The 25,374-nt window shown below is 37.5% G+C and overlaps 1 protein-coding gene across 5 annotated transcripts in view; it reads left to right on the top strand.

Annotated features, from left to right (window-relative positions):
• Positions 1–25,374, top strand: part of NRXN1 (neurexin 1) — a 1,232,227-nt gene that overhangs the window by 507,198 nt on the left and 699,655 nt on the right. For all 5 annotated transcript variants that reach the window (XM_062209424.1, XM_062209423.1, XM_062209422.1 and 2 more), the window contains one exon: positions 23,947–24,385. In XM_062209424.1, coding sequence (XP_062065408.1) covers positions 23,947–24,385 — 439 coding nt within the window. The remainder of the gene's footprint in view (positions 1–23,946; positions 24,386–25,374) is intronic.

The raw sequence follows: 25,374 nt of genomic DNA, 5'->3' as shown, positions 1-25,374 counted from the left end.
TGCCAGGGGCTGGATTCCAGGGCTGATTGCACAGTTACACACATAGACTTTTTCATTCATTCTGTGTCACATTTAGGTAAATCTCAATGAGTTAACATTCCTACTAAGAATGGTCTGCAGTCAGAATGCTTTCACGAAGGGGAAAATGACTAAATCCCAGAGATGACCATAAGCACATACCAAATGTTACTTCCAAGCCAACAAAAGGTGTTGATAGACATCACTTAATACAAAATATTAGAGAATAAGTCTTTAAAATGTGCCTTTGGTAGCCATTTGTACCTCATGTAGCAATACATTATATAAGCCAAACTGTTATGGTGATGTATTGCTCTAATACATCTGAGTGAGTGCTCTCAGAGCATACTAATGCAATGCATCATTGTTGGAGCACAGTGTGTGGTGCACACACAGAAGCCCATGGTTTGGATGGTACAGAGGAATCACTTCAGCTCCTACAGCCGAAGTGTGGAAACCGTCTGCTCCAGATGACTGCCCGGCTATCAAGGCAAGCGTGCTGCTTAGGTCACGGGCTATGAATGGAGCCTGGAATTCCATTGGCTCTCATAAAATAAGTAAAAATCTAGAGAACTATAGTGTCATCTGTGGAACCTGGCAATGTAGTGGAATAATTCATTCAGTGCCTTTCTCTTTTGGAAGCTACATTTTAGATCTTGCACAGTGATCTTGGGTGAAACTAATATTTGAATTTCTCTCCTGGGTAGATATTAGAAGACCATAGAGAACTGGAGCATGATGATGTTACAGTTTGATACTTCCTTTATGTATGCACCTAACCTCTTCTGTTTGAAGTTAATTTGATTTTGTCTGCATAGAAAAGGAGCCTTGGGAGATGATTTTTTATTAGAGATATGCTGAACTGTTCAGTTTCCAAACTTGCAAACAGGAAGAAATTGAAAAGTCCTTGAAGACTAAAGCTTTTGGTGCATATCCAAATTTCACTTCAGATCATTTTTCTTGACAAAAGCCCAGGTATCAAGCAGCTTTGAGGGTTCTCCTTTTGAAGTCAATTGAAAATCTCAGTGAATGTAAGATATCCACCAGTTTATTCTATTTATGTTGGTTGGCTGGCATTCTGGACTACTTCCTCTTATTGCCATTTTTATACACACAAGGATTCTTATGTTCTCCTTGGTTTTCATTTGTTGACACTCTGGAAGAGAAGTAAAGATGAAATATTCTTTAAGGTAAACACAAATGTCCTACCAGTAGATTAAGGCCTTACAACAGTGAGTGCTACATGCAAATGCTAGGAAATTCTCTCAGAAGCTGTTTTTGCATATGTGACAATACACATAAGCAAAGCCACTTCAGCAAGTCATCCTTTTTAAAGATTTATTCATTTATTTGCAAAGCAGAAAGAAAGAGAGGAGAGAGGGAGGGAGGGAGAGAGGCAGAGAGAGAGAACTTCCATACACTGGCTCACTCCAAAATGACTAATAACCGGGGTAGGCCAGGTTGAAGCCAGGAGCCAGGATCTCCATCTGAGTCCCCCATCATCAACTACTGCTTCCTAGGCACATTAGCAGGAAGCTGGATAGGAATCACAAGGTAGTCATGTCTTGAACTAGCACTATATAAGGGATAAGATGTAGTGCCTAAATATAATCTTTATTCCTGAGGCAACCATATTGTATCCCATGTAAGTCAGTGAAATGCTATTCATTAGTAGATTTTCTACTGCAGTGTGTGGAAATATTGGAAAAGTTTGTTAGGGAAGTTAATTCTTGTGCTTAATGGCCAATCATCATGTATGAGCTGGATTGCAGGGTAGTATTTGAGAAATGCATCCATAATTTCTTTATTCTTTTTTTAATTTTTTTTTTTGACAGGCAGATTTAGACTATGAGAGTGAGAGACAGAGAGAAAGGTCTTCCTTCCATTGGTTCACCCCCCCAAATGGCCACTACGGCCGGCGCACTGCGCCTAACCAAAGCCAGGAGCCAGGTTCTTCCTCCTGGTCTCCCATGCAGGTGCAGGGCCCAAGCACTTGGGCCATCCTCCACTGCACTCCCGGGCCACAGCAGAGCAGAGAGTTGGACTGGAAGAGGAGCAACCAGGACAGAACTGGTGCCCCAACCGGGACTAGAACCCAGAGTGCCGGTGCCACAGGCGGAGAATTAGCCTAGTGAGCCACAGCACCGGCCTATAATTTCAAAGGGAGATTTGGTAGCATATATACACCCACTTTTTTCTGCATAGTTTATAAATTTTCCCAGCCTGGGGGGGCAGTGTGGTATATAGTGATTAGGAACTAGTAGATATCATGTAGTCATATTGTTTTGGTTCAAATCTCCCTTCTAGTAGCTAGTTCTGGACTGTGGCTTGATAAGACTAAAAACTTAAGCTTTCTGTTATCTATGAAATGAGGATAATTCTAATATTTAACCCATAAAATTTAACCCCCCAAAAATGATCGAGAATGTCTTGACAAAGTCTTTTGTACAGCACCTGATGTATATAAAGTATCGAATAAATGGACACTATTAGTCTATACAAGTCAGAAATGCGAATTTTAAGGAAATCTAAATTCTCATCACATTTTTAAGTCACTCTGTATTACAACCTTTCATGACTCCATACTGCCTTATTCTTAATTTTTGCTTGTAACACTGATAAAATATCACATTCCATTTTGAATCTCTAAAGTGCCCTCACTTCCCTTTTATTATGTAAGAACTAGCCTTGTACTAAGATGTTGTATTTCTTACAAACTAACTTAAAAGTTATCTCTGCCACACAGACCTGTGAGTGAGAGGTTTCCCATCCAGTTTCTTCTCCTGAGACCCAGGCAGAGATCCATGCACTTGATTTTAGATTCTTAACATTATTTGTATCTTTCTTGTGACATTTTAATCAGCTGTTACGGGGCCAACACCTTCCTTCAGGCTGGGAGTGCCTCAAGGAACTGGATCCTTTTAATCAGCACATCTTCAATACCGGGCCCAGCCTCTGACACCAAGTACACAAACTGAAATCATCTCCCCAAACATTCTCATATCTGACATAATTTGAGACATGAATATGATATGTTTTAAATTCACTGGTGTAACAATACTTATACGTATTATCCAATTCTGTATCAATGGAGACAAAGCTAGAAATATAGTGCTGCATAGAAAATAAACTAATTATCCCAACTGAACAGATGAGAAAACTGAAAAGACATTTACCCAAATTCATATAATTAATAGCAGAGCTGGAACTAGAACTTAAATTTCTCAATACCTTGATCTTCACTCCAATATTCAATAAATTCTGTCTATTAAGAAAATGAGTAATCACTGAAGGTAAATATTGAATACAGAAAAAGAAAGGTGACTTTTTTTAACAGACATATCAGAGGTTGTCAGAGTCCATTAATGTTGTGATTTAGTGTGATGAATGAAATGACCTTTTGCTAGTTGTGTGACTTTGGGAAAGTTACTTAAACTGAGAACTTAGATTACTATATCTGAAGATGGAGATACAAAATAACCTACATTACAGAATTGATAGAATAATTAGTGATAATTACTGCTGTGCATACTGACTGGTACATACTGACAATAATCTGTGGTGACAATTATTGCCATTAACTCTGAGATTAGTGATATCATGCTTCTAAGAGATGGTCTAAATAGCTTTATGTTTATGAGAGAGCTCACTAAGAACTGTGTTTGCAAAAGCAGAAAGAGCCAGATCAGACATGAAAGACCCTTATATTTAAAAAAGAAAATAGTACAACTGTGTCTTTTCACTCAGACTGCATTGGAAAGGATTTCTGGCAGCAGAATTTGGCCCAGCTCCATGGTTACTGCCTGACTTGTATCGACCACATGTTTATTGCATCATGGAATTGTCTCCCTGGTTGTTCTGACAGTATGTGGGCATATGGACTTCAGGCCTTGAGGCTTTGTGGTTATACTCAGGATGCAGGTTCTGGAGGTTCCTGGTGTGTGCATCAGGCTTCTTCTGCTCTCTCATCCCTCTGCTATTTCAGGGTCCACCTGGAGAACCCCAGAGCCTCTCTGTTACACACAGCCATCTTTTAGGCTGCTTTAGATTGGCTCTCTGTAACCAGTGCCCCTCTACTCCCAGGCTCTGATATATAGGTGAAGCACCTAGTCAAAATAACAGGTCTTCTGTTTCCCCAGGTGAGTGTAGCACCAGTATCAATACTTTCTGAGTTCTCTTTTCCTATCTAGGTTTTCACTCTTCTCATGTTTCAACTCTGGTGAGAAGGGCTTTTCCTACTCCCCCATTTTCCTTTTCCTTTTCCTCTTTCTAAGCTCTTTCCCCACACATCTGAATGATGTTCTCTTTCTGTGTGGCAGAAGCTTCTCTTCTCTTCCAGCTGTTTGCCACTCTGCACTCTACTCTGGTTCCTGAGCACTTCCCACCCTACGATGAAATGTTCAGCTGTACACATTCTTTATTTTTTTTCTTTTTTTTAACTTTTATTTAATGAATATAAATTTCCAAAGTACAGCTTATGGATTACAATGCCCCCCCCCATAACTTCCCTCCTACCTGCAACCCTCTCCTGTCCTGCTCCCTCTCCCCTTCCATTCACATCGAGATTCATTTTCAATTCTCTTTATATACAGAAGATCAGTTTAGCATATATTAAGTGAAGATGTCAATAGTTTGCACCCACACAGAAACACAAAGTGAAAAATACTGTTTGAGTACTAGTTATAGCATTAAATCACAATGTACAGCACATTAAGGACAGATATCCTACATGGGGAGTAAGTGCACAGTGACTCCAGTTGTTGACTTAACAAACTGACCCTCTTGTTTATGGCATCAGTAATCACTCTAGGCTCTTGTCATGAGTTGCCAAGACTATGGAAGTCTTTTGAGTTCGACGATTCTGATCATATTTAGACAAGGTCATAATCAAAGTGGGAGTTCTCTCCTCCCTTCAGAGAAAGGTACCTCCTTCTTTGCTGACCTGTTCTTTCCACTGGGATCTCACTCGCAGAGATCTTTCATTTAGGTGGTTTTTTTTGTGTGGTTTTTTTTGTTGTTTTATTTTTTTTTTTTTTGCCAGAGTGTCTTGGCCTTCCATGCCTGAAATATTCTCATGGGCTTTTCAGCTGGATCCAAATGCCTTAAGGGCTGATTCGGGGGACAGAGTGCTGTTTAGGACATCCGCCATTCTATGAGTCTGCTGTGTACACATTCTTTTAAATGTTTACTTTTCCTCTCAGCAATTGGGACATCTACACATAAAAAATTCTCATTTTCTTCTGTTGACTTAAAATATTTTTTTAACTTTATTTATTTATTTGAAAGGCTAAGTAACAGACAAATGGGGAGATAGAGAGTTTTTTTTTTTTTTTTTTTTTTTGACAAGCAGAGTTACACAGTAAGAGAGAGAGACAGAGAGAAAGGTCTTCCTTTTTCCATTGGTTCACCCTCCAAGTGGCCTCTATGGCTGGTGTGTTGCGGCCGGTGCGCTGCACCAATCCGAAGCCAGGAGCTAGGCGCCTCCTCCTGGTCCCCCACACAGTTGCAGGGCCCAAGCACTTGGGCCATCCTCCACTGCCCTCCCAGGCCACAGCAGAGAGCTGGACTGGAAGAGAGGCAACCAGGACAGAATCCAGCGCCCTGACCAGGACTAGTACCCGGGATGCCGTTGCCGCAGGCGAGAGATTAGCCTATTGAGCCGCGGCACCTGCTTCGAGAGATATCTTTTATCCGCTGATTTACTCCTGCAAATGACTGCAAAGGACTGGAGGCTAAGTCAGGCTGAAGCCAAGAGACAGGAACTCCATCCAGGTCCCCTGTGTGGGTGACAGGACCTCAAGTACTTGGGCCATCATCTGTTACCCCCCAGGTGCATTAGCGGTGAGCTGGATTGGAAGTGGAGGCAGCACTCAATCCCAGGCACTACATTGTGCAAGCATCCCAAGCTGCAGGTGAACTACCTGTGCCACAATGCTCACCATTTAAAAGAAATAAAATCTTATCAGACTCAAAACTGAGCAGGACTACATTATTTCTCAAATGTGTTTAGCCACTGATTTAGTGGTTAGAGAAATCAAAAGACTTAAGGACGAAAATATTACTTTGGACACTACTGCCAGGACAGTTGGTAACTTTGATTACAAAGATAAAACTTCAGTGGTTTAATTTGTAACATTTAATCCCCATTGTGTCTGAGAATGTGAAGCCATTCTTCCTTGGTCTTCTTCGAACCTAGAAAACTTAAGATAATTTTTCAAATTCCTAACTCACAGATTGATTTTTCTTCCCTACGCAAAAAAATGTTACTGCTTTTGCAAAGTTTTATTCATTTTAATGGCAGATGGAGACCCTGAGAGACAGAGAGGTAGACAGAATTCCTTTCCACTGATTCACTCTCCAAATGCCTCCAACAGCCAAGGCTGGGCGGGGCAGAAGCCAGGAGTTACGAAGTCTATCCAAGTCTCCTGGGTACATGGTTGGGACCCAGCCACTTAGGCCACCATCTGCCAGCCCAAAGTGTGTATATTGAAGGATGCTAGAATTAGGAGTGGAGCTGGTATGTGAAGCCAGAAACTTTGGGGATTCCAATGTTTCATGAAACATCTAAACTGCTATGCTAAAAGCCTGCCCCAAATGTGATCTTCTGAATGGCCATTTATGTTTCCTTTTCTGAATCAACCAGCTATTAAGACTGCATTTCTATTCCTTTATGTATCACTCTGGGAAACATTTTATACTGTGGTGTAATTTTAGCCAATGTGCCCCTTAGAGGTTGCCTGGTGTTTACTCCATTCTTTAAGAAATAGATATTTGGGCTTACAGTTAAAGTTATGATGCGAGAATACTTTTTTCCCTCCAATCTGGCATTAAGATTTGGGGTTTAAATGTAGTCTGAATTCTTAAAATCAATTTTGTTTGCTAAGGGACCTGTTGTAACTTGGCACAAACAACTGTCCACTGTAACTGAAGTGACTGTGCAAACCATTTCTCCCATCAGGAGATGTACTTCCTGCTCGTGTAGGGTAACATGATAGAATATATACCTCTTCCTACCCTAAACACAAAGATACCATGCTGAACAAAACACTTTGATATTGAAATAAGTAATATTTATAGTCCCCCACAGCACTTTGTCTTTATTTAGTAAGACTCAGGATCCTAGGAACTTTGTAAAGGTTGTCATGTTTATAACATGAGAGTACTTCTGAGTCTCCTACCTCTGGTCATGCCTGTCCTTTTTTTTTTTTTTTTTTTTTAACTCAAGTCTGGAAGGGTTTATTGTATTCTATCCACGTTTGTATCTACTTCCCTGTGAGACCAGGGGAACACATGTCAACACGACTGCTGGGCTTTGGGTCGCTTTCTGCAACTCAACCGTGGAGCAAAGCAAACTCACAGAGAGCTGTAAGAGTTCTTGAATTAAGCCATCTAGGCATGAAAATATCCCCAAATCCACAAAAAGTAAAGTTTTGCTGAGTCATACATTAGCATCAAGTGAGAGGAGCAGAATAGTATTAGATTTACCACATTTATATGAAATAAACTCTAATTGGTTTATAAATATCAATTAATAACATGTAATTAATAGCACCTTCTGCTTACTAAAGCTATGGGAACACCCATCGTTTTCTGTGGAATAAAGACGTATTTTGTTTATCTCTCCTGGGTTTCTTTGCCATTGATTCTTCCCCACAATTATCTGCTTCAAGCCCATGTTCTATCCTTTCTTCCTTTATGGGAATAACAGTATCCCAAGAGCTGAGCTTGCTCCCTTTGTCTTGCTCCTACATTGTCTCTGCTTTGATGCTGAGTTATTATAGGCCCCTTAAACCATCAATAGTAAATATTCTGTGGGATCATTAGGAGCAGTAAGAGTCAATCTCTCTTTCTCTCTCTCTCTGTCTCTCTCTCTCTCATAATAAGTCAGATAATCAGAAATCCACAGGTGTATGAGCACCTTGATTTGGTAACAGTGGTTGCTTGAGAGGCTCCATGTTTATGATCCTTCACAGTGCTCCAATTTCATCGTATCAATATCAATATCAATAGTGATATTTTGAAGGAAGAGCTAAATTAAGAGTTAGAGTTAAAATAAAAATAGATTATGAAAGTAACTTTAGCATAGTCTGATTACAGACTGGATACTATTGGCTTTTCAGTGCCTATAACCTGATGAGTCAATTTTATTTATTCAAGATTTTGTAAAAATATATTGTAAATGGTTAGTTTAGTTTTTACAAGTGACTTACAGACTGCTTGATGAATGTTGGAGATCCATTGCTGTTCTTGTTAAGATTGGCTCCCAGGATGTTTTCTATAGCAAGTGATTAGATATAGTCTCTCTATCTTTCCTTGGCTCTCTAGATACAGATGGATAGATAGGTAGATAGATGAATGTATTTAAGCTTTGGGATTTTGACCTGTTCCTGTAAGATGTCTTGCTAAGATCTTTATTTTGGGGGTTATTATTATGAAAAGTTAACAGCATGGTGGGGTTTAGTGGGGTGGGTATTAAGGTAGGAATAAGGCTAGGTCATTTATTCTTTCAGGGATTTGATTTGCTTCAGTAGTATGATTAAAAATAAGGGTCCTGGATCAGACTATCTGAGTGTAAAACTGTGTTCCAGTGTGGGCTCAGTTTCCACACTGGTAAATGGAGGCCGCAATTTTATCAATCACTGTGCTGCACAACCTCAAAGACACTGTATTCCAGTAATTATACCACCTGGACTTCTTCAGGATTGGAGTTGTTCTTATGTCTCAGGAAGCTATCATGAAGATTAAGTTAGTAAAGTGCTTAAAATATTCTGTATTTGCCATTATTATCCTTGGTAGATAAGTGGCTTTATTAATCATGATTACACCTTAAAAATTAATAGTGCATTCTCGTTCTAATTTTAATGATAAATCTAATGATGACACCCCTAAAACTATTTTCAGTTACTTGAATTTATTTTAATAGGTACATTTTCAACAAATTAAAATGGGTTCCTTAATTCTAAAAAATGACTGCATTCAAATTAAGGTTGAAAGAGAGTGGGATAGAACCTAAGGGGAATTTTTAAACCAGTAGTGTTAAGAGAACTACAACTTGTTAGATGAGACACTTAGAGGAGAAAGTGAAAAGGAATAAGCTCCCTTTATTTTTATACACTTAATGGATGATGGTGGGGCTGAGAAAATGTGCCCAGGATCAGTTCTGGCTATGAAAACAAGACTTTTTCTTCCCTAGCTGATTGGGAACATGCACAAAACCTGCATCCATGAGTTTGGAATCAGAGAAGACAAAAATACTGGGATTCCTACTTAGTTATCTATTAATTGTATAATTTGAATGAGATGTTTAAATTCTCTGAGCCTTATTAAGGGGATAGTTTCATAAAACTATTTTAAAAAACGAGAGTGTTTGTAATGTGGCTTAGCAAGCACTGGGCAAGTAGAAGCTGCTTAAGATTTGGATTTTGATGCTGTAATGATTCACATTGATGTTATTCAAGGCAGCATACCAGCTAATCAAGGACAGTTAGGGCCAAAGTGATTGTAGATAGCCAACCCCAGTGAATTTTCTGCTGGAGAGGCGAGGGAGTAAGGGATTGTTCAACACAGAGCTAGGATAGAAGGCAGCTATGTGGTTAGGCCTGAAGTGGAAACATGTGACTGTTTAAACACCTGGCCAGTCTACCCTTGGATCAGCATCTCTGTGTTGATGTTCACTGTCCTCTTCATTTCTGCATAAAGCAAGAAATGGCAGCAATAAGAGGAAACCCAGTGCCAGCTAGGTCACTGGTTACTCAGGAATGCAGAGAGCATTTGGTAAGTCAGTTAGGAAAGGAACTACATCTAGGAGGAGAGAAACAGCTCAACTCAGGAAACTGCTTTTTTAGAGAGGGAGCTATTTGCAGCATGGGTTCGTCAAGTGCAGACTTTTGAAAGGAGCAACTGAAGACATTTGTATCAGGGAGGAGATGACTACAAATGGCCTTTATTCCACACGGACTCCAGAGATTCCTACAGTAATGAGGAGTAGACTGATGCTATTCGTCTTATATTGCTGACAGATAACTCATCAGTATCTTCTCATACTAGTGTTTAATTTTAAAATGTCTTCCCCAATTCCTTCCTCATTGCATAGAACCAGTGAGTAAAACAAAATAGTCTTTTAGTGGATTTACAGCTTTACAGACCCAAGATAACATATCAGGGCAATTTCCTATTCCAAGTCCTTGAAGAAAATACACCTGAGTAAATAATTCTTCCACAGTGTCTTATCATCTAGCCAGATCAATGTCTTGGTATGTAGCCACCTAGCTGTTTGGTCTAGGATGCTCAGGAATGGCCAAGGCCACTTCATAAATACACAATTACTGATTATTTCTTAAATGAAATGAAAAACCAGATTATACCTTTCAGTAACTTATCAACATTTATCTCTAAAAGGAAGAAGTTGAGAAATCACTTAATACTCTATTGTGTTTTTCTTAGTAGCTAGTTGAATTTTGCAAACAGTCGAGAGCCATCTGCATGCAGTCACAGGGAGATCCCCATACCTGTTTCTGAAGTTGTGTGATGTTCCCACCCACGCCCCATTCTTGGGGTACCTGAAAAACCCAGAAATAGCGTTCAGTTCATCTTGAACCCCCAAATCAGCTTTCCTTGGACTGTGTGAGAATTTGGTCTCAGTATTTTTTATTTTAGTGAATTTTCCTTGGCAAAAGCCATGCTCCTGCCTGGGAGATGATTGAGCTTCCATGGAGCCAATATGTTTCTCAGTTCTCCAATTTAAATGCTGCCAAGAATTTCCTAACATGTGCCATGAGAAATTCAGCTACACGCAAAACCCCATTCATGAAATAAACAGTTAACTAAGCAACCCCCTGGCAAAAGGCACAACCCATCTGACATCCGAAGCATGTGAGACCTTCCAAAGGAAATAATTAAAGAATACACTAAAACAAATACCCCAGTGCTTCACAGTCATAACTGAAAGGTAGCAGTTTCCAACCTGAGCCCTCTATATGTTTTAGAGTCCTGAAAATTAGAAACAAACAACAATTCTATATTCTCAGTGTTCTAACAAACCCCAGATGCCAGTCTTCATACAAGCTAAAATACAAAACCTTTTGCAACAGGCTGTGATTTTTACAACAGGCTGTGATTCCATCAACTTGCTATAATGACAGAGCCTACCTCATTTTGTCATTTAGATGCCTTTGATAAATTTTCAATAATCAAACCAAGTATTCCTTAATAAATACTATTTGCTTAGTGATGAAGTCTTTCAGAATATAGGGTTCATGGGACATAAGATATAAAGCCACAAAATTTGAAAAGTATTCATGTAAGCATTAAGATTTCAGGATGATTAATTACTTCACATAATTATTCTTGGCTTTCCAGAAACATAAGTCTCTTATTTTTTTTTAAGTAACGAGCACTCTATTCTCATACATTTTAGATACTAACATTTGGCATCCTACTCATTTAAGATCATGGTGTAAAAATAACTACTTTTTAATTAGTGCTCAAGACCAAGAACCCAGACCTGTATGTATTTAAATAGAGCTACAAAATAAAATATAATAACCTAATTCCATAAAGAGGGAAAGTATTGGAGCTGGTGTTGTGGTGTGGTGGATTAAGCCACCACTGGCAATACCAGCAGATGGATCAAGTACTTAAGCCCTTGTCACTCGTGTGGGAGACACAGATGAAACTTGGTTCCTGACTTTGGCTTGGGCTAGCCGAGGCCATCGCAGTCATTTCAGGGGTGAACCAGTGGATAGAAAAACTCTCTCTCTCTCTGTCTCACTCTCACTCTCACTCTTTCTATATTATCTATCTCTGTAACTCTTGGACTGTGTGTGTGTATGTGTGTGTGTGTATCTTAAATGCATTGCTTTTATCATATAATGTTAACAATCACAAAACATATTTGCATATCACTTCTCATGAACAAATCTGCTTTGCAAAACCTTTTCATTGCAGGTACCAAAAAACACTCGCTGTCTTAATGTCAGCTTTCTCTTTTCCTTTGTGGACTCTCAGGTGGAGATGTAGTTAGAAGCAAAGGCAGGAAATCAGGGAATGGAAGGGAACTCATACAACTTGGATAATTCACAACTGGAAAACTTGCTGTTGAAACCTCAGGTTGAAGAGGATTAATAGAGTCCTACAGTTTCATTTGTAATAGCTATCATAAAAATAGTCCTATAGAAAGAAAATCAACTAATTTAAGAGAGGATAATCCAGGCTTTGGAGTCAGGCATCCTGATTTTGGCTTCTCTGCTACTTAATAATTTTACTCTTAACCAGCTGTGTGACCTCATCTCTTGAAGAATTGCCACTGAAGTGGTCATTCACCCGATCCACCAAGTACATACCTCCAGTGTTCTGACCTGATGGTGTCTTGACTGCTGGTATCCTACATGAGCAACTTCCAGAAAAGAATTGTGCTTACAACAAAATTTTTAAAACTTATTTTATTTCTCTCTATATTTGTATATTGTCCTCCAGTAGATAAGTAAAACATTTTCTGGCATGAAGCTTGATTATCTAATATAATTAAAATAATATATATTATTAAAACAATAGTCATTGATGGATTATAACTCTATAAATAATTATAATAGTAATATAATTCCAAACAACATATTCTTTCTTTTTGCTATTCAAAATTAATGAATTTGAATGTATAACTTGCTATATTTTGCTAGATTAGAGAAATTTAAATAGGAAACAAGAGCATCTATATGGTACAATATAAATATTCTATGATAATGAAAATAAACAGATTGGTTGGAAGGGGTTCACTGTTATATTAGAACATGTTTTAAAGCTATGATACTTAAGCAAAGTAGAACTGGATCAATATAAAAATAAATAGGCCATTAAAACAAAATATCGTGCTCAGTAATAGAATCTTGAATAGAATTTAATATGTGGTGGACCTTACAAATCTGAAAAAATAATTAGTTAACATTAGTTAATTGTACTGGCTTAAATAAGTAATTATTTGGAGGTTAATTTGAATTTTTACCTCAAAGTGAAGACAAAATATTTTCCAATAGGTTAAAATATATATGTATATGCACACACAAATACATATGATCAAGTAATAGTTTCTATAAAATATAATAGGTTTATCAAATATCTTTTGGGGGAAGATTTTCTAAGCTTAAATCTGATGGATTTGATCAAAAAGTGGGAATGGACTAAAATGTTAGAACTTTTGTATAGCCAAAAAAACTAGCATTATGTCATTGTAGCTCAACAAGAAAAGGTCATACTATATTTCGACTGGTATTTTTATAATTATATAATTGAGTATAAACACACTGAATACATATACACATACTGAATGGTAGGTTTATGCTTATAGCCATGTTTTTAGAAGACTGCAAAATGGGGTAAAGGAAGAAATTTCTCCGAGATTCAGAAATTGAGGGTGTAAAAGAATATGCATTTGTTAATCTTGCCGTGACATCTGGTGTTACTATTTTGTTATTTTCAGTTCAAAGATACCACTCTTGGTTCTTGGTGAGATAGATTCCCTTAAAAAAAGATAGTGGCTGGCTACTTTTCCCTCATTAAAACTGGTCAGAGATTAAAAGATTTTGAAGGAATGAACCATGGGTAGTGGACTCATTGTTAGTTACAAAAACTACTTGTTTAATTTTGATTTGCGTTTAGTAGTTATATGTAGCAAGATTTTGTTTTGTGAGATAGTCCAGTTTTAAGCACCAATAATCAGCATTATAATCAGGAAAGCCAAGCTGCTAAATGTTAAGTAATGAGCAGCCCCGTAACTACAAGCTGAAGGATGTAGTCTGACCAGGACAGACATAGCACAGGAGTGGATCTTCTGAACATCCCCTGGATTGTGCTGCTTCCAGGCAGGTGGTGGAAACTGTCTGAGAGACAGTAAGAAAACAAGAAAGCTGGAGATGGAATTCCACAATGACACCTCCAAAATCTGGATGTGAAAATACACAAGTATGCCCCAGTATTAATGGTGTCCTACTCTATGGACATCCAAGCAAAGTCTGGTCCATTGCTGAAGTCAGGCTGTGAATGCCGTGCCCATTGATCAGAGTCTCAATCTCAGCTGCTTGTAACCTATGAACCAAGCACATGGACATCTTCACATCCCCCTTTCTCATGTGGAGCCAGAATACCAGGAGACAGAGGACCAGTGAAACCAGTGCTGCATATGCCTCAGGATGCTGCCAGGCACAGTGTCCAAACTCTAGCAGGGGCTTGAGTTGCAGAAGTTTTGGGGAACAGGGTAACCACAGAGAGAGAGCATATAATCTGCCTTCCAGCATTTGAACACTGAGCACACTCTGTCATCTGTATATACGGTCATGGGCCTGGAACAGGTGCTTGATGAAAATTATTATGAATAATTTTACCCTTCAAGAAATGAAATCATATGTTAGTGTTTGGCTTTGTATGACCTAAGAGTTTAAAAATATTCTAAATAAATACATAGTGATTTATATATTTTTTAAAAAATTAGATAAAGCAGACATGCACTGCCCCTATTAGTAGCATCTGCTGGCTTGGAATAAGCTTTAAACCCTAATGTATAATTTGTTACATTTTGCAAACTCATGAAAAACTAATGCTGAAAATATCTTCAGCACTTACTTGCAAACTTGAAGTTTATTGTTTCTAGTTAGCTTTTTCAAATGTCTTCCCAAATGCCCTGGGGGGTGAGGGAGGAATTACTGTAAGATTTTTCTGTCCAGGATTTTTATTTTTGGATTTGATCATCAGTTTATTGTGTAGCTAACACAGTTTTGAAGTTGTAATAGTTTTTAGGTCAGCTACAGTTTCCTTTGTTCCATACTGCTATGGAAAAGAGGGAAGCTCTTCATTTGTAAATGGTTAAGGGCCTCACCCTGAGCCTATGGCAAAGCTTATTTTTTTTTAAACAAAGCTGAAAGAATATGAGCAGCGAAATCCCATCTGCTTTTTCAGAGATTGATAAACAATAGGCCAAGCAGCCCCCTTGCTTTGAATTTGTCTCCTCATCTGAAAACAAAGTGAGCGATCAAGTTTGCAAACTACATTTAAAAAAATCCACATCTCAAACTTCCCATCAATCTTTCATGGTCTTGCATTTGTGGTTTATTTTTCCTTATTTTTTTTTCTAAAAAGTTACTGAATCATTAATGTGAGAAAAATAGACATTACTATTTAATGGAACTCAAGTTCTTTTGCTACATACTCATATGCCTCTGAAAGCTCCATTAAGTACAGCCATTATCCCTGGGACAACTCTGTCCTTTAACTTCCATGGCTAGCTTTTATTGATGCCATCCAATGTTGTCTAAGTGTTGTTGGCACTTACTTGCAAAATAACAAGTAATAAGTGGATGGTGGGATGAGAGAAGGACAAGCTAAGGGCTTTTTTTTTTCCCCCTTTTCCTTCTTTTAATGAACAAGATGCATTTGGTTGTGTTTAATTGGGACAAAGTAAAAGTATTTCTTTGCATATCATAAACAAAATATTGTTATCCTCCCTCCCCCCAAATTTTAACTAATTTTTTGGTTTCAAATTGTCACATCTATATGTCACATCTTATAAACAATTTTATTGTAGTCCACTTTATATTCTCTGACTAGTTTTATTGTTTTGAATTAGAGAAAATAATATGTTTAGGGGAAAATTTTATCTGCACATATAACCTCTGCATATGATTAATTTAGGAAAAATAGCATTATTCTTACCCACTCTCACATCTCTTATCTTTTTTTTTTTAAGATTTATTGATTTATTTGAAAGAGTTACACACACAGAGAAGGAGAGGCAGAGAGACAGGTCTTCCACCCGCTAGTTCACTCTTCAGTTGGCCACTATGGCTGAAGCCAGGAGCTTCCTCCAGGTCTGCCCATGCAGATGCAAGGGCCCAAGGACTTAGGCCATCTTCCACTGCTTTCCAAGGCCATATCAGAGAGCTGGATTGGAAGTGGAGCAGCCAGGACTTGAACCGGCACCCATATGGGATGCCAGCACTGCAGGCAGCGGCTTTATCCACTGCGCCAAAGCGCCTGCCCCCACATCTCTTATATTTAAAAAATTTTTATATACTCTTATATAAAATTAAATTCCTCAATGCTAAGTATCCTTTCAGATGTATTGGGCTACTTTCTACAGGGTTTGTCCATTTTCTACACTTTCCTCCCAGTACGCCACCTGTTCCCCATCTGCTCCACCAATGTGTGTACTGCTCTCGATGCACACCTCTCTGTCATGAACAAATCAGATTACAATTGAAAATGCCTGTGGTGTGATACTCTCAGTACTTCTGGTCCCTTATTCAGTTAACTTCAGCAAAACTTTCTGTGTTTTTATTAGAAGCAGATTCTGTGCTAAACCCCACATATAAGTAAGTGGCATAAGAAACTTGATCTTGAGTGGGAGATAGGACAATAAGTGCAGTAATTCAAAAGAAAAGTGCCCACCTTCCTGTCCTCTGCTCTTAGAATTGTCTTTTCACTGTGGTAGGATCATGGAGGTAAATGTTTACTTTGCTACTTTTCATTCAGCCATAAAAAATCAGATTTTTACTTTTGCTACAGCTCTTCTTTTGGAGTGTGCCAACCTTCTGGGTACTACAATTTGCTCTTATGATAAGACATTCTCTTTATCAAATATGTCATCTGTGAGTTTTAGCCAAGGAATCTAATTTTTGAAAATATCACATATTTTAGTACATGTATATTTATATTTTGTCATATATGTTGGATATAGATATATTACCTATTTATTAAAGATATATTCTAATATATAAACATACCATTTATGGATATCAGTGCCTTCAAGTTTCATATCACATATATAACATGTGCCTACAAAACGTATTAAACACACATGAATTATCCATGTTCACCTGAGCCATGTGCATGTTTGTGCACAGATATTGTTTACATAGTACCAACACAGCTAACATATTTCAGAGAAATTCATTTAGTTATTTGTAAATTTATTTGAAAAGAACCAACAGAGAGAGAACTTCCATCCTTTGATTCATGTCCCAGTTACCCACAACAGCCATGAGTAGGCCAGGCAGAAGTCAGGAGCCAGCAACTCCCATGTGAGTTGCATCACCTCCTGCTTCCCTGAGTGTGCATTAATAGGAAGCTGGAATTGGAAAGGAAATGTGGAGCTGAACACAGGCACTCCAATATGGATGCAGGAGTGCCAAGTGGAACCCTAACACCAGCTCCAACTACCTGCCCCATTAAGAGAAACTAAACTGATTCATTCTCAGTGGGCCATATTTTATTGGACTGAGCACATGCACGGGGAAGTGACTAAAATTGCTTTTTCTTAAGTACCTTACCTTTGGATATGTCTAACAAGTGCTCATTTGATTGAATTGAAAGTGCCTGGATTGAAAAAGAATGTCAAGATAATAGGTTAATAACGTTGGAGATGAAAATTGTAATATATTTTATTTTATTTTCCGAGCTTCTCCTTACTTAGGTCCTGGTGAAACAGTGCAATCTCCCTCTACTTTTTTGGAGTGGCGCTTGGACTTTCTACTTACTGACTAGCTTTTGGCTGTATTTTGCAACAAGAGTGCTACTCTAAGAAGCTGATGCATAGAAACATCACAGAAATGAGCCAATCATAATTCAGTCATTTGAAATTCAAGAAATCAGTTAATAGGGTGAAATCATTAATTATATTTAACATAAACAACTAAGAACATGAAAAATGAAAGCAAAAGGAACAGTTCTCATAGATAATTCTTAAAACTTTTAAGAAGTATCTGTTGTTTCCTCCTACATGACACACTTGTATAAACTGCAAATTCATCCTGGAAATAGAGAAACAGCTCTTTTGCTTAAATAAGACTTGTAGATACATTTTAATAGATAGGCACAAGGTAAATTCCTTGCTCAGTTGTGCTAGTTTACTCACTTAGGGGTATTTTAATAAGGACATTTGAGAGGGAAAATACTGATTTTTAGAATAACACATACTCCTCATAACAAGGTAGTCCTTAATAACTGTAAAATAGCTATTTACCTGTGAGTCAACCCAGCAACTGCTACCAAAACTTAAATGAAATTTCCTGTTGGAACAAAGACAGAACCTGAAGTTAACATCATTAGATATTTAAACAGTATTAAGCATACTCATGATGAAAGATACCCAATAGCTCTCTGCCTCCATGTATTTACTGGTTAAATAGAATGGTGTTACCTGTTGCCTAGGATTTTTATGAGAAGTAAACACATTAATCCATATAAAACCCTTGTAACAGAGCACGGTAGAAGTGATAAATCTTAGCTGATTCTCATGGTACTGGTGCCTATTGTTACTGTTGTTAGATGCCATAGAAATGCTTTCATGGATTAAAGTTAACACTCAGAACATCTAGCCTGGTGTATGTATTTTCCCGCTAAGGCACTCTATAGAAAAAGCATCCAGTGTAGTTCAGTCTGCAGTGTAGGCATCAGGACGATATAGGAAGCTGCAGTCGGCTGACTCCCTTTGATTCTGCTGGTCTCAGCACTGCATTTAATTCCTTTAACATTGACCAGTCAACTACTGTGTGCCTTGTTAACCATTACCCTTGTTGACAATTAGATTGTGAAATTCCACTAATTCAATGTAGAAACAAAGACATTAGTATTTAATAACATTAAGCAACAAATATTTACTTGAGTCCTTAATCTGTACCAGGCCATGTGTTTAGCACTTTAACTGAAGTATAATTTACTGTTTACAATAACCTGAATTTGGTAGATGTTGATTCCTTCTTTTATTTACAAAACATTTGGACTTGGGAAGGTTGAAGAATTTGCACAGTTCACAGGTTTGGTAGTGGGTAGGTTGAAATTACCTCTGAAATCTGACTGGAGAGCCAGATTCTTGGGCCTCGTTTGTTTTCATCCCCAAGTATGGAAGAGAAAACCAAGACAGATTACAATATGCCATCCGTGTTGTCTGAAGAAGGGTCAAGACCAAGTCAAAATCTCTACTGCACAGCTCTTGGATGCCAGCTTCAGTGCTCGCTTTACCACACTGCATACTCTCACAGTGTAAAACGCCTTGGTCAATGCATGTTAATTAATTCAAAAGATTCACTAAAATTTCTAATCTGAAACTTATATTTGTATTTAAAAAGTCATTATCTGAGTGTGAAATGTTTTCTCACTGAAAGCTGTATTTCACAGACTCTCACTCTGTGGAAAGAGCCTTATCTATCAGGCGCCACTGTTTCAATACCATCTGTACAAACCATGGACAGATGTTATTGTTGGGGCACGTTCATCTTCCTAAAATGCAGTGAGCATTCTCTTTTCTAATGGGTTACATTTTGATAGATCTCAAAATACAGAATAATATCTTTACATCAAAAACCACAGATGGAAAATCCAGAAAAGGAGTGGCAACATTAGATCATCTTTTATATTTGCTCAATATCACATAGATTGTGGGGGTGCAGGATGACAAAGAAAACTCAAGATTTTATATGTATAAATGCCTTTCCTTTTTAGATGTCAACTTCTAGAAATTAGGAGACTGAGATATACAATACTTAGATAATTTAGATAATAGGTTTGAGATTAAACCAAATTTATATATAGACTAGCAAACTCTTATTCATTAACCTACTTATTCCCTTGCATCATTTTACATTTTCAGGATTATTATCAAGATTAAATATAGGTGCCGGCATTGCGGTATAGTGGTTAAGTTGCTGCTTGCAATGCTGCCACCCTATATTGGAGTGTTGGTTCAAGTCCCAGCTACTTTGCTTACAAGTCAGAATCCTGCTAATGCATGATGATTTGGGTAGTTGGGTTCTTTACACTCATGTAGGAAACCTGGATGAAGTCTCCTGGCTTTGGCCTGGCCCAGCCCTGGCTGTTGTGGGCATTTGGGAAGTGAACCAGCAGATGGAAGGTGGTGCTCCCTCTCTCTCTTTCTTTCTGTCCATTCTCCGATTTCTGCAACTCTGCCTTTCAAATAATAAATAGTTTTCAAAAAATAAAATGTAACATTCAGGATTTTCTATCTCAAATGTCAAGCCTTGGAATATGTAAACACAACCATGTCACTCCCTATTCCTGCATATTCAAGTTGGAGGGACATTTTTGTAAGATTTATTTATTTATTTATTTATTTAAAGCCAGAGTTAACAGAGAGAAAGAAAGACAGATTGTTTTTTTAAAAAAATTATTTGAAGGAGGGACTTTTAAATTTTTTTTTAAAGATTTGTTTTTTTGAAATGTAATTACAGAGAGCAAATGGGAGAGAGGGCTTCTGTTGGCAGATTGATTCCTCAGATGACTGCAACAGCTGGGGCTGGACCAATCTGAGCCAAAGCTAGGAGACAAGAACTTCCTCCAGGTCTCCTGAGTGGGTGCAGGGGCCCCAGCACATGAGCCATCTTCCACTGTATTCCCAGGCACATTAGCAGGGAGCTGGATCAGAACTCATGCACATATGGGGTGCCGGTGTCACAGGTTGTGGGTTAACCTGCTATGCCACAATGCTGGCCCTAAGAGGGACATTTTTATATCCTAGTAAATGATGGAGAAAAGAGAAAAGACCATTATAAAAGTATGTTGGAAATACATAGCTGCTAAACAAAAATAAAAAATAAAATCAAATAAACCAAAAAACCACATTTTATGCTTATACCCCTTTGATACTTATGATAAACATCCACCAAGCATAGAGGTGAAAATCAATATCCTCAACAGTCTTGACACTGAAAAGATCCAAATGAGTATGCCATAATACTGCCAGTTGTTAGGGTGATAGAGTATATATAGATTTCTTTTCAAATGTGAAACATATAAATTACACCTTCAATAGAAATAAGAAAAAGATGCATAAATAATTGTAAAATAATTCTATAATTGAGTGACACTTTATTTCACAAAGAGGCAAAAGTAGCTTACATGTTAATTTTTTTTTGAAAATGTAGAGTACTTTCTAGCTACTCATTATTCTAATTGAACTAGATTCAGGTCATTTTCAGAGTAAGTCTAACTTGAAAAAAACAGAGTAATTATGAAATCTGGGTCAGATGAATTTGTAGTGTAAATCTGAGAGCTAGAAGCCTACATCTCCAAAATTGCTTTTCAGTTTTCTAGAATAGCCTTTGAACAAATTCAAAATGGAAAGAAAGAAAATACACACTGTGCTTCTCTTCAAGACAGTTCTAGGAAAATGATTATATCTCCGTGGAGCTCTGACACAGGCATTCTTCATTCTAAAAGTCATTTACACATTAAAATAAGAATTTGAAGATGAAGTCTCCCAAGGTTCAGGCCAGCTTGCCATTTGTTTGCTGAATATACACAAGCATGTACACACTTTACTAGAAAAATAGACCCAAATTAGTAGTCAAATTATGAGATTGGTTCACGATTCCAAATGTGGTAGCTTTTCAACCATGTGTATAAATAAATAATATTATGAATAAAAGCTGTAATCTAGAAAATAGATTTTAAAAAGTGAAAGAAGAATTTTACTCAACTCAGAATTTCTTGAGTTTTCCTGTGCCAGGCACTGGTCTTGGTGCTGGGCTACAGTGAACAAGGTTGCTACTTGCATAAGATTAGAATCTGATACAGATTGATTTCCTAGGGTGTGTATGGGGGTAAGGAGGGCAGAAGGGAGGAGGGTACATACCTAACCCTAAGCAATATGACCAAGGGGTTATTCCCAATTTTTTCTACATGTTCTGGAATCGCCAATTCTCTCAAAGTTTATATATTTCTCACTGAAATAATTACACTAACTCCACATTCCTCAACTTTGTAGTTAGAATTACTAGATAATACATTCATTTCTTCATATCATTCAATTCTATCAAACATAGATTGCACAAGTGACTTGTTAACATTGATCAACAGAAACATCTGTATCATTTGGTCAGAAATAGTCATTCCTGATCAATGCCTATGTCCAATGAATCTCTAAATATGTAATATATAAATCACCAAGAAAAATGAAACAAATTATAGTGTTGGTAACGTGAATGAAATGGTGAGAAATTATAAAACTTGTAAAATCATCCATGAAAAGCATTTTCTCCACTTCTAAAATCTCCAAAGAAAGGCAATCCTAAATCAATTTTCTGAAGGCTTAATAGTGCTTTCTCTTTTCAGGAAAGTATTCTTAAGAATTAATGTAATTCCTTTTTGTTACTGCTTAAGTTCATTTTCTCTTCTTTTGTTGTCAAAAGATGCTTGTTAAACCATTGTACATATTTATTCAAAGAATAAAGAATATTCTGTTCTTTATAATAATCCTTCTTCAAGATACAGATAAACTGAAACCCCAGACCCAGCATTGGGAAAATGCAACTTATTTAGTTGGTGCAAATCAAGGATGAAAACCAATTATGTGTGTGGTTTTAATTTCTAGATGTTTTCATATAATGGAATAATTTAGAACTAAACTATCTCTATTAGATGGTGATAAAGAGACGATGGTATTTATTTTCATATAGTTTGATGTAGTTGACATTAAAATAATGTGCTTAGTAATGGGTTGATTTTCTTCATGTAAATTTTCTGACTTAGACATAATTTCTTATTTAATTATTACAACCAGCATGTGAAGTATTTTCTCACTGCAGAGTAGAAAGATAAGACTTAGAGAAACACACAGTTAAGTAATGCTGCAACTTGGGTCTGAACCTGGGGACTCTAATACCAGAACTTGCACTCTTCATCACTGTGAAAAATGAAGCACCCATTAACCAATCATATAAGGGAGCTCATCAGCCACAGTGGTGTTACAGTTGGCAGGGTTTGGAAAGAACATTGCTCTGTTGATGTAGTTGACATCATAGCACTAATCAATCATATATAGATTGACTTATATTTTGTATTATGTAAATACATTTTTCTATGTGAATAAATGAATTTAGAACATGTCAGTGTTGGCTGCTGTGCAGTTTTGAGTCTCTTCTCAAGAATTTATAGTTGTATTGACATAGATAACTAATTCGCCATTAAGTCAGCATAACTTGTGTATTTCAGAAATGTGAACATTCATTGTATTCATTTTTGTATACAGTTAAAAAGTTGAAAAAGATGAGATAGTTTCTATTTATTCTTATATCAAAATACCTATGAATTTATTAACATGAAGCTATGGCAGATGCATAATGTTTTGAGCCCTGCTAGTGAATTTGCCCTATGTGTTATCTGGAGTCAAGCCATGAGAATTGCCCAGTTACTTTAGAGGAAGCGACTTGGAAGATGAAAGCGCAGGACAACCTTTACTTGGCATTGTATAAATTAATATTTAAATGGAACACCAATGGTACACATTGATTTAGAGTGAACATGAATTCTACACTTGGGAGCTCTACATTACTTAAGCAAATTCAACCAGTCAGTAATGTAGGGCAGGGCAAGACAGAGCTTCTGCACCATATATGAGGGGTCTTCAAAAAGTTCATGAAAAATATTTATGAAAATATAGATTTCAAAAATTTTTTGCATAAGATAAACTTTAATTACATTTTCCATGAACTTTTGACGTATCCTATAGTTAATTTTTGTGTAAATTTTAGATTGTATTATATCTCAACTTGTTTCAATTACTTTACAAATCAAATATGCACAGTGGATATATAGACTATAGAAGAGTTCCTATATTTTAAGGTACTGTTATATAAAAATATTAAATTCAAGTCTTTACATGCTAGTTTAGACAATAATGAAAGCTTTATAAAGATTTATTTAATTTATTTGAGTTATTTATATGCAGTTTGTCCACATTTGAATAGAATTGGTATGGTTACTGTTTGATGACATGAAACTTAAATTTTGTATTCCTGAGAAAATTCTGTCTTTATCCTGACAGATTAGCTAAGTACTTTTCATGATGTACTTGGAATTTGCATGAGCTGATGACAATTCCAGATATGAAAATATGAAGTCTAGTTTCTCACTGCTGTCCTCTGCCCACAGGTTGTATATAAAAATAATGATGTACGGCTGGAATTGTCTCGACTTGCCAAACAAGGAGATCCTAAGATGAAGATCCATGGAGTGGTGGCATTTAAATGTGAGAATGTTGCAACTTTAGACCCAATAACCTTTGAAACCCCAGAGTCTTTCATCTCTTTGCCTAAATGGAATGCAAAGAAAACAGGCTCCATATCATTTGATTTTCGCACAACAGAGCCAAATGGCCTCATCCTATTTAGCCATGGGAAGCCAAGACATCAGAAAGATGCCAAGCACCCACAGATGATAAAAGTTGACTTCTTTGCTATTGAGATGCTGGATGGTCACCTCTACCTCCTCCTGGACATGGGGTCTGGTACAATAAAAATAAAAGCCCTGCAGAAGAAAGTGAATGATGGAGAATGGTATCATGTGGATTTCCAGAGAGACGGACGGTCAGGTAATTTATCATTTTTTATGCTGTTTGTCTACTAGACTATCCCCCCATTCCATGCCATATCTAAGAATTAAACCAAAACATATTAAAATATTTTCTGTAACTCTTTTATGTAGAATTTGTTTTGTTATTTCTGTTTGATATATAAAAATCGGATGGAACTAATTAATCATCATAGTCGAGCATCAAGCCACAAGTGTTCAAATGGCATCTAGAATGGCTTCTGAAGTGAACATTTACTGGATAATCAAGTGCCAAATCTTGCACAAAATTTTATCTTGAATATCAAATGACAAAACTCAGAGTTCTTCCATTCCCAGTTCCCTCCTATGTTTTTGGATATTTTGAGGTGTCTGAAGTGGCAAACCCAAAATATGAAAACAGTTACAACTATCCATACATAAAGTCTTTAGTTTGAGGCCAGTGCCATGGCTTAACAGGCTAATCCTCTGCCTTGCGGCGCCAGCACAGCAGGTTCTAGTCCCAGTTGGGGCGCCGGATTCTATCCCAGTTGCCCCTCTTCCAGGCCAGCTCTCTGCTATGGCCCGGGAAGGCAGTGGAGGATGGCCCAAGTCCTTGGGCCCTGCATCCACATGGGAGATCAGGAGAAGCACCTGGCTCCTGGCTTCGGATCAGCGAGATGTGCTGGCCACAGCGGCCATTGGAGGGTGAACCAACGGCAAAAAGGAAGACCTTTCTCTCTGTCTCTCTCTCTCACTATCCACTCTGTCTGTCAAAAAAAAAAAAAGTCTTTAGTTTGATACAATATTCTTTTATATAGGGTAGATCCATAGTATTGAAAACACTTTAATCAGCACAGGGGCAAAACTAAGCTGACTTCCAAACAGTTTCCCCTTCTGATGAAAGTTATTTGGAATTCTAGCAGGAATCCATTCCTCTGGCTTCCTTGCAGCACTGTGTCCCTGTGAACAGGAAGGATGGTAAGGAAGGTTTCCATGAGGAAGTTACCCACCAATATTTGGGAGTGGCTG

The sequence above is a fragment of the Lepus europaeus genome, chromosome 13 (genome assembly GCF_033115175.1).
Source record: "Lepus europaeus isolate LE1 chromosome 13, mLepTim1.pri, whole genome shotgun sequence".
NCBI classification, from domain to species: Eukaryota; Metazoa; Chordata; class Mammalia; order Lagomorpha; family Leporidae; genus Lepus; species Lepus europaeus.
Note: the sequence above shows the minus strand (reverse complement) of the source record. Positions and strands in the feature narration are given on the sequence as shown.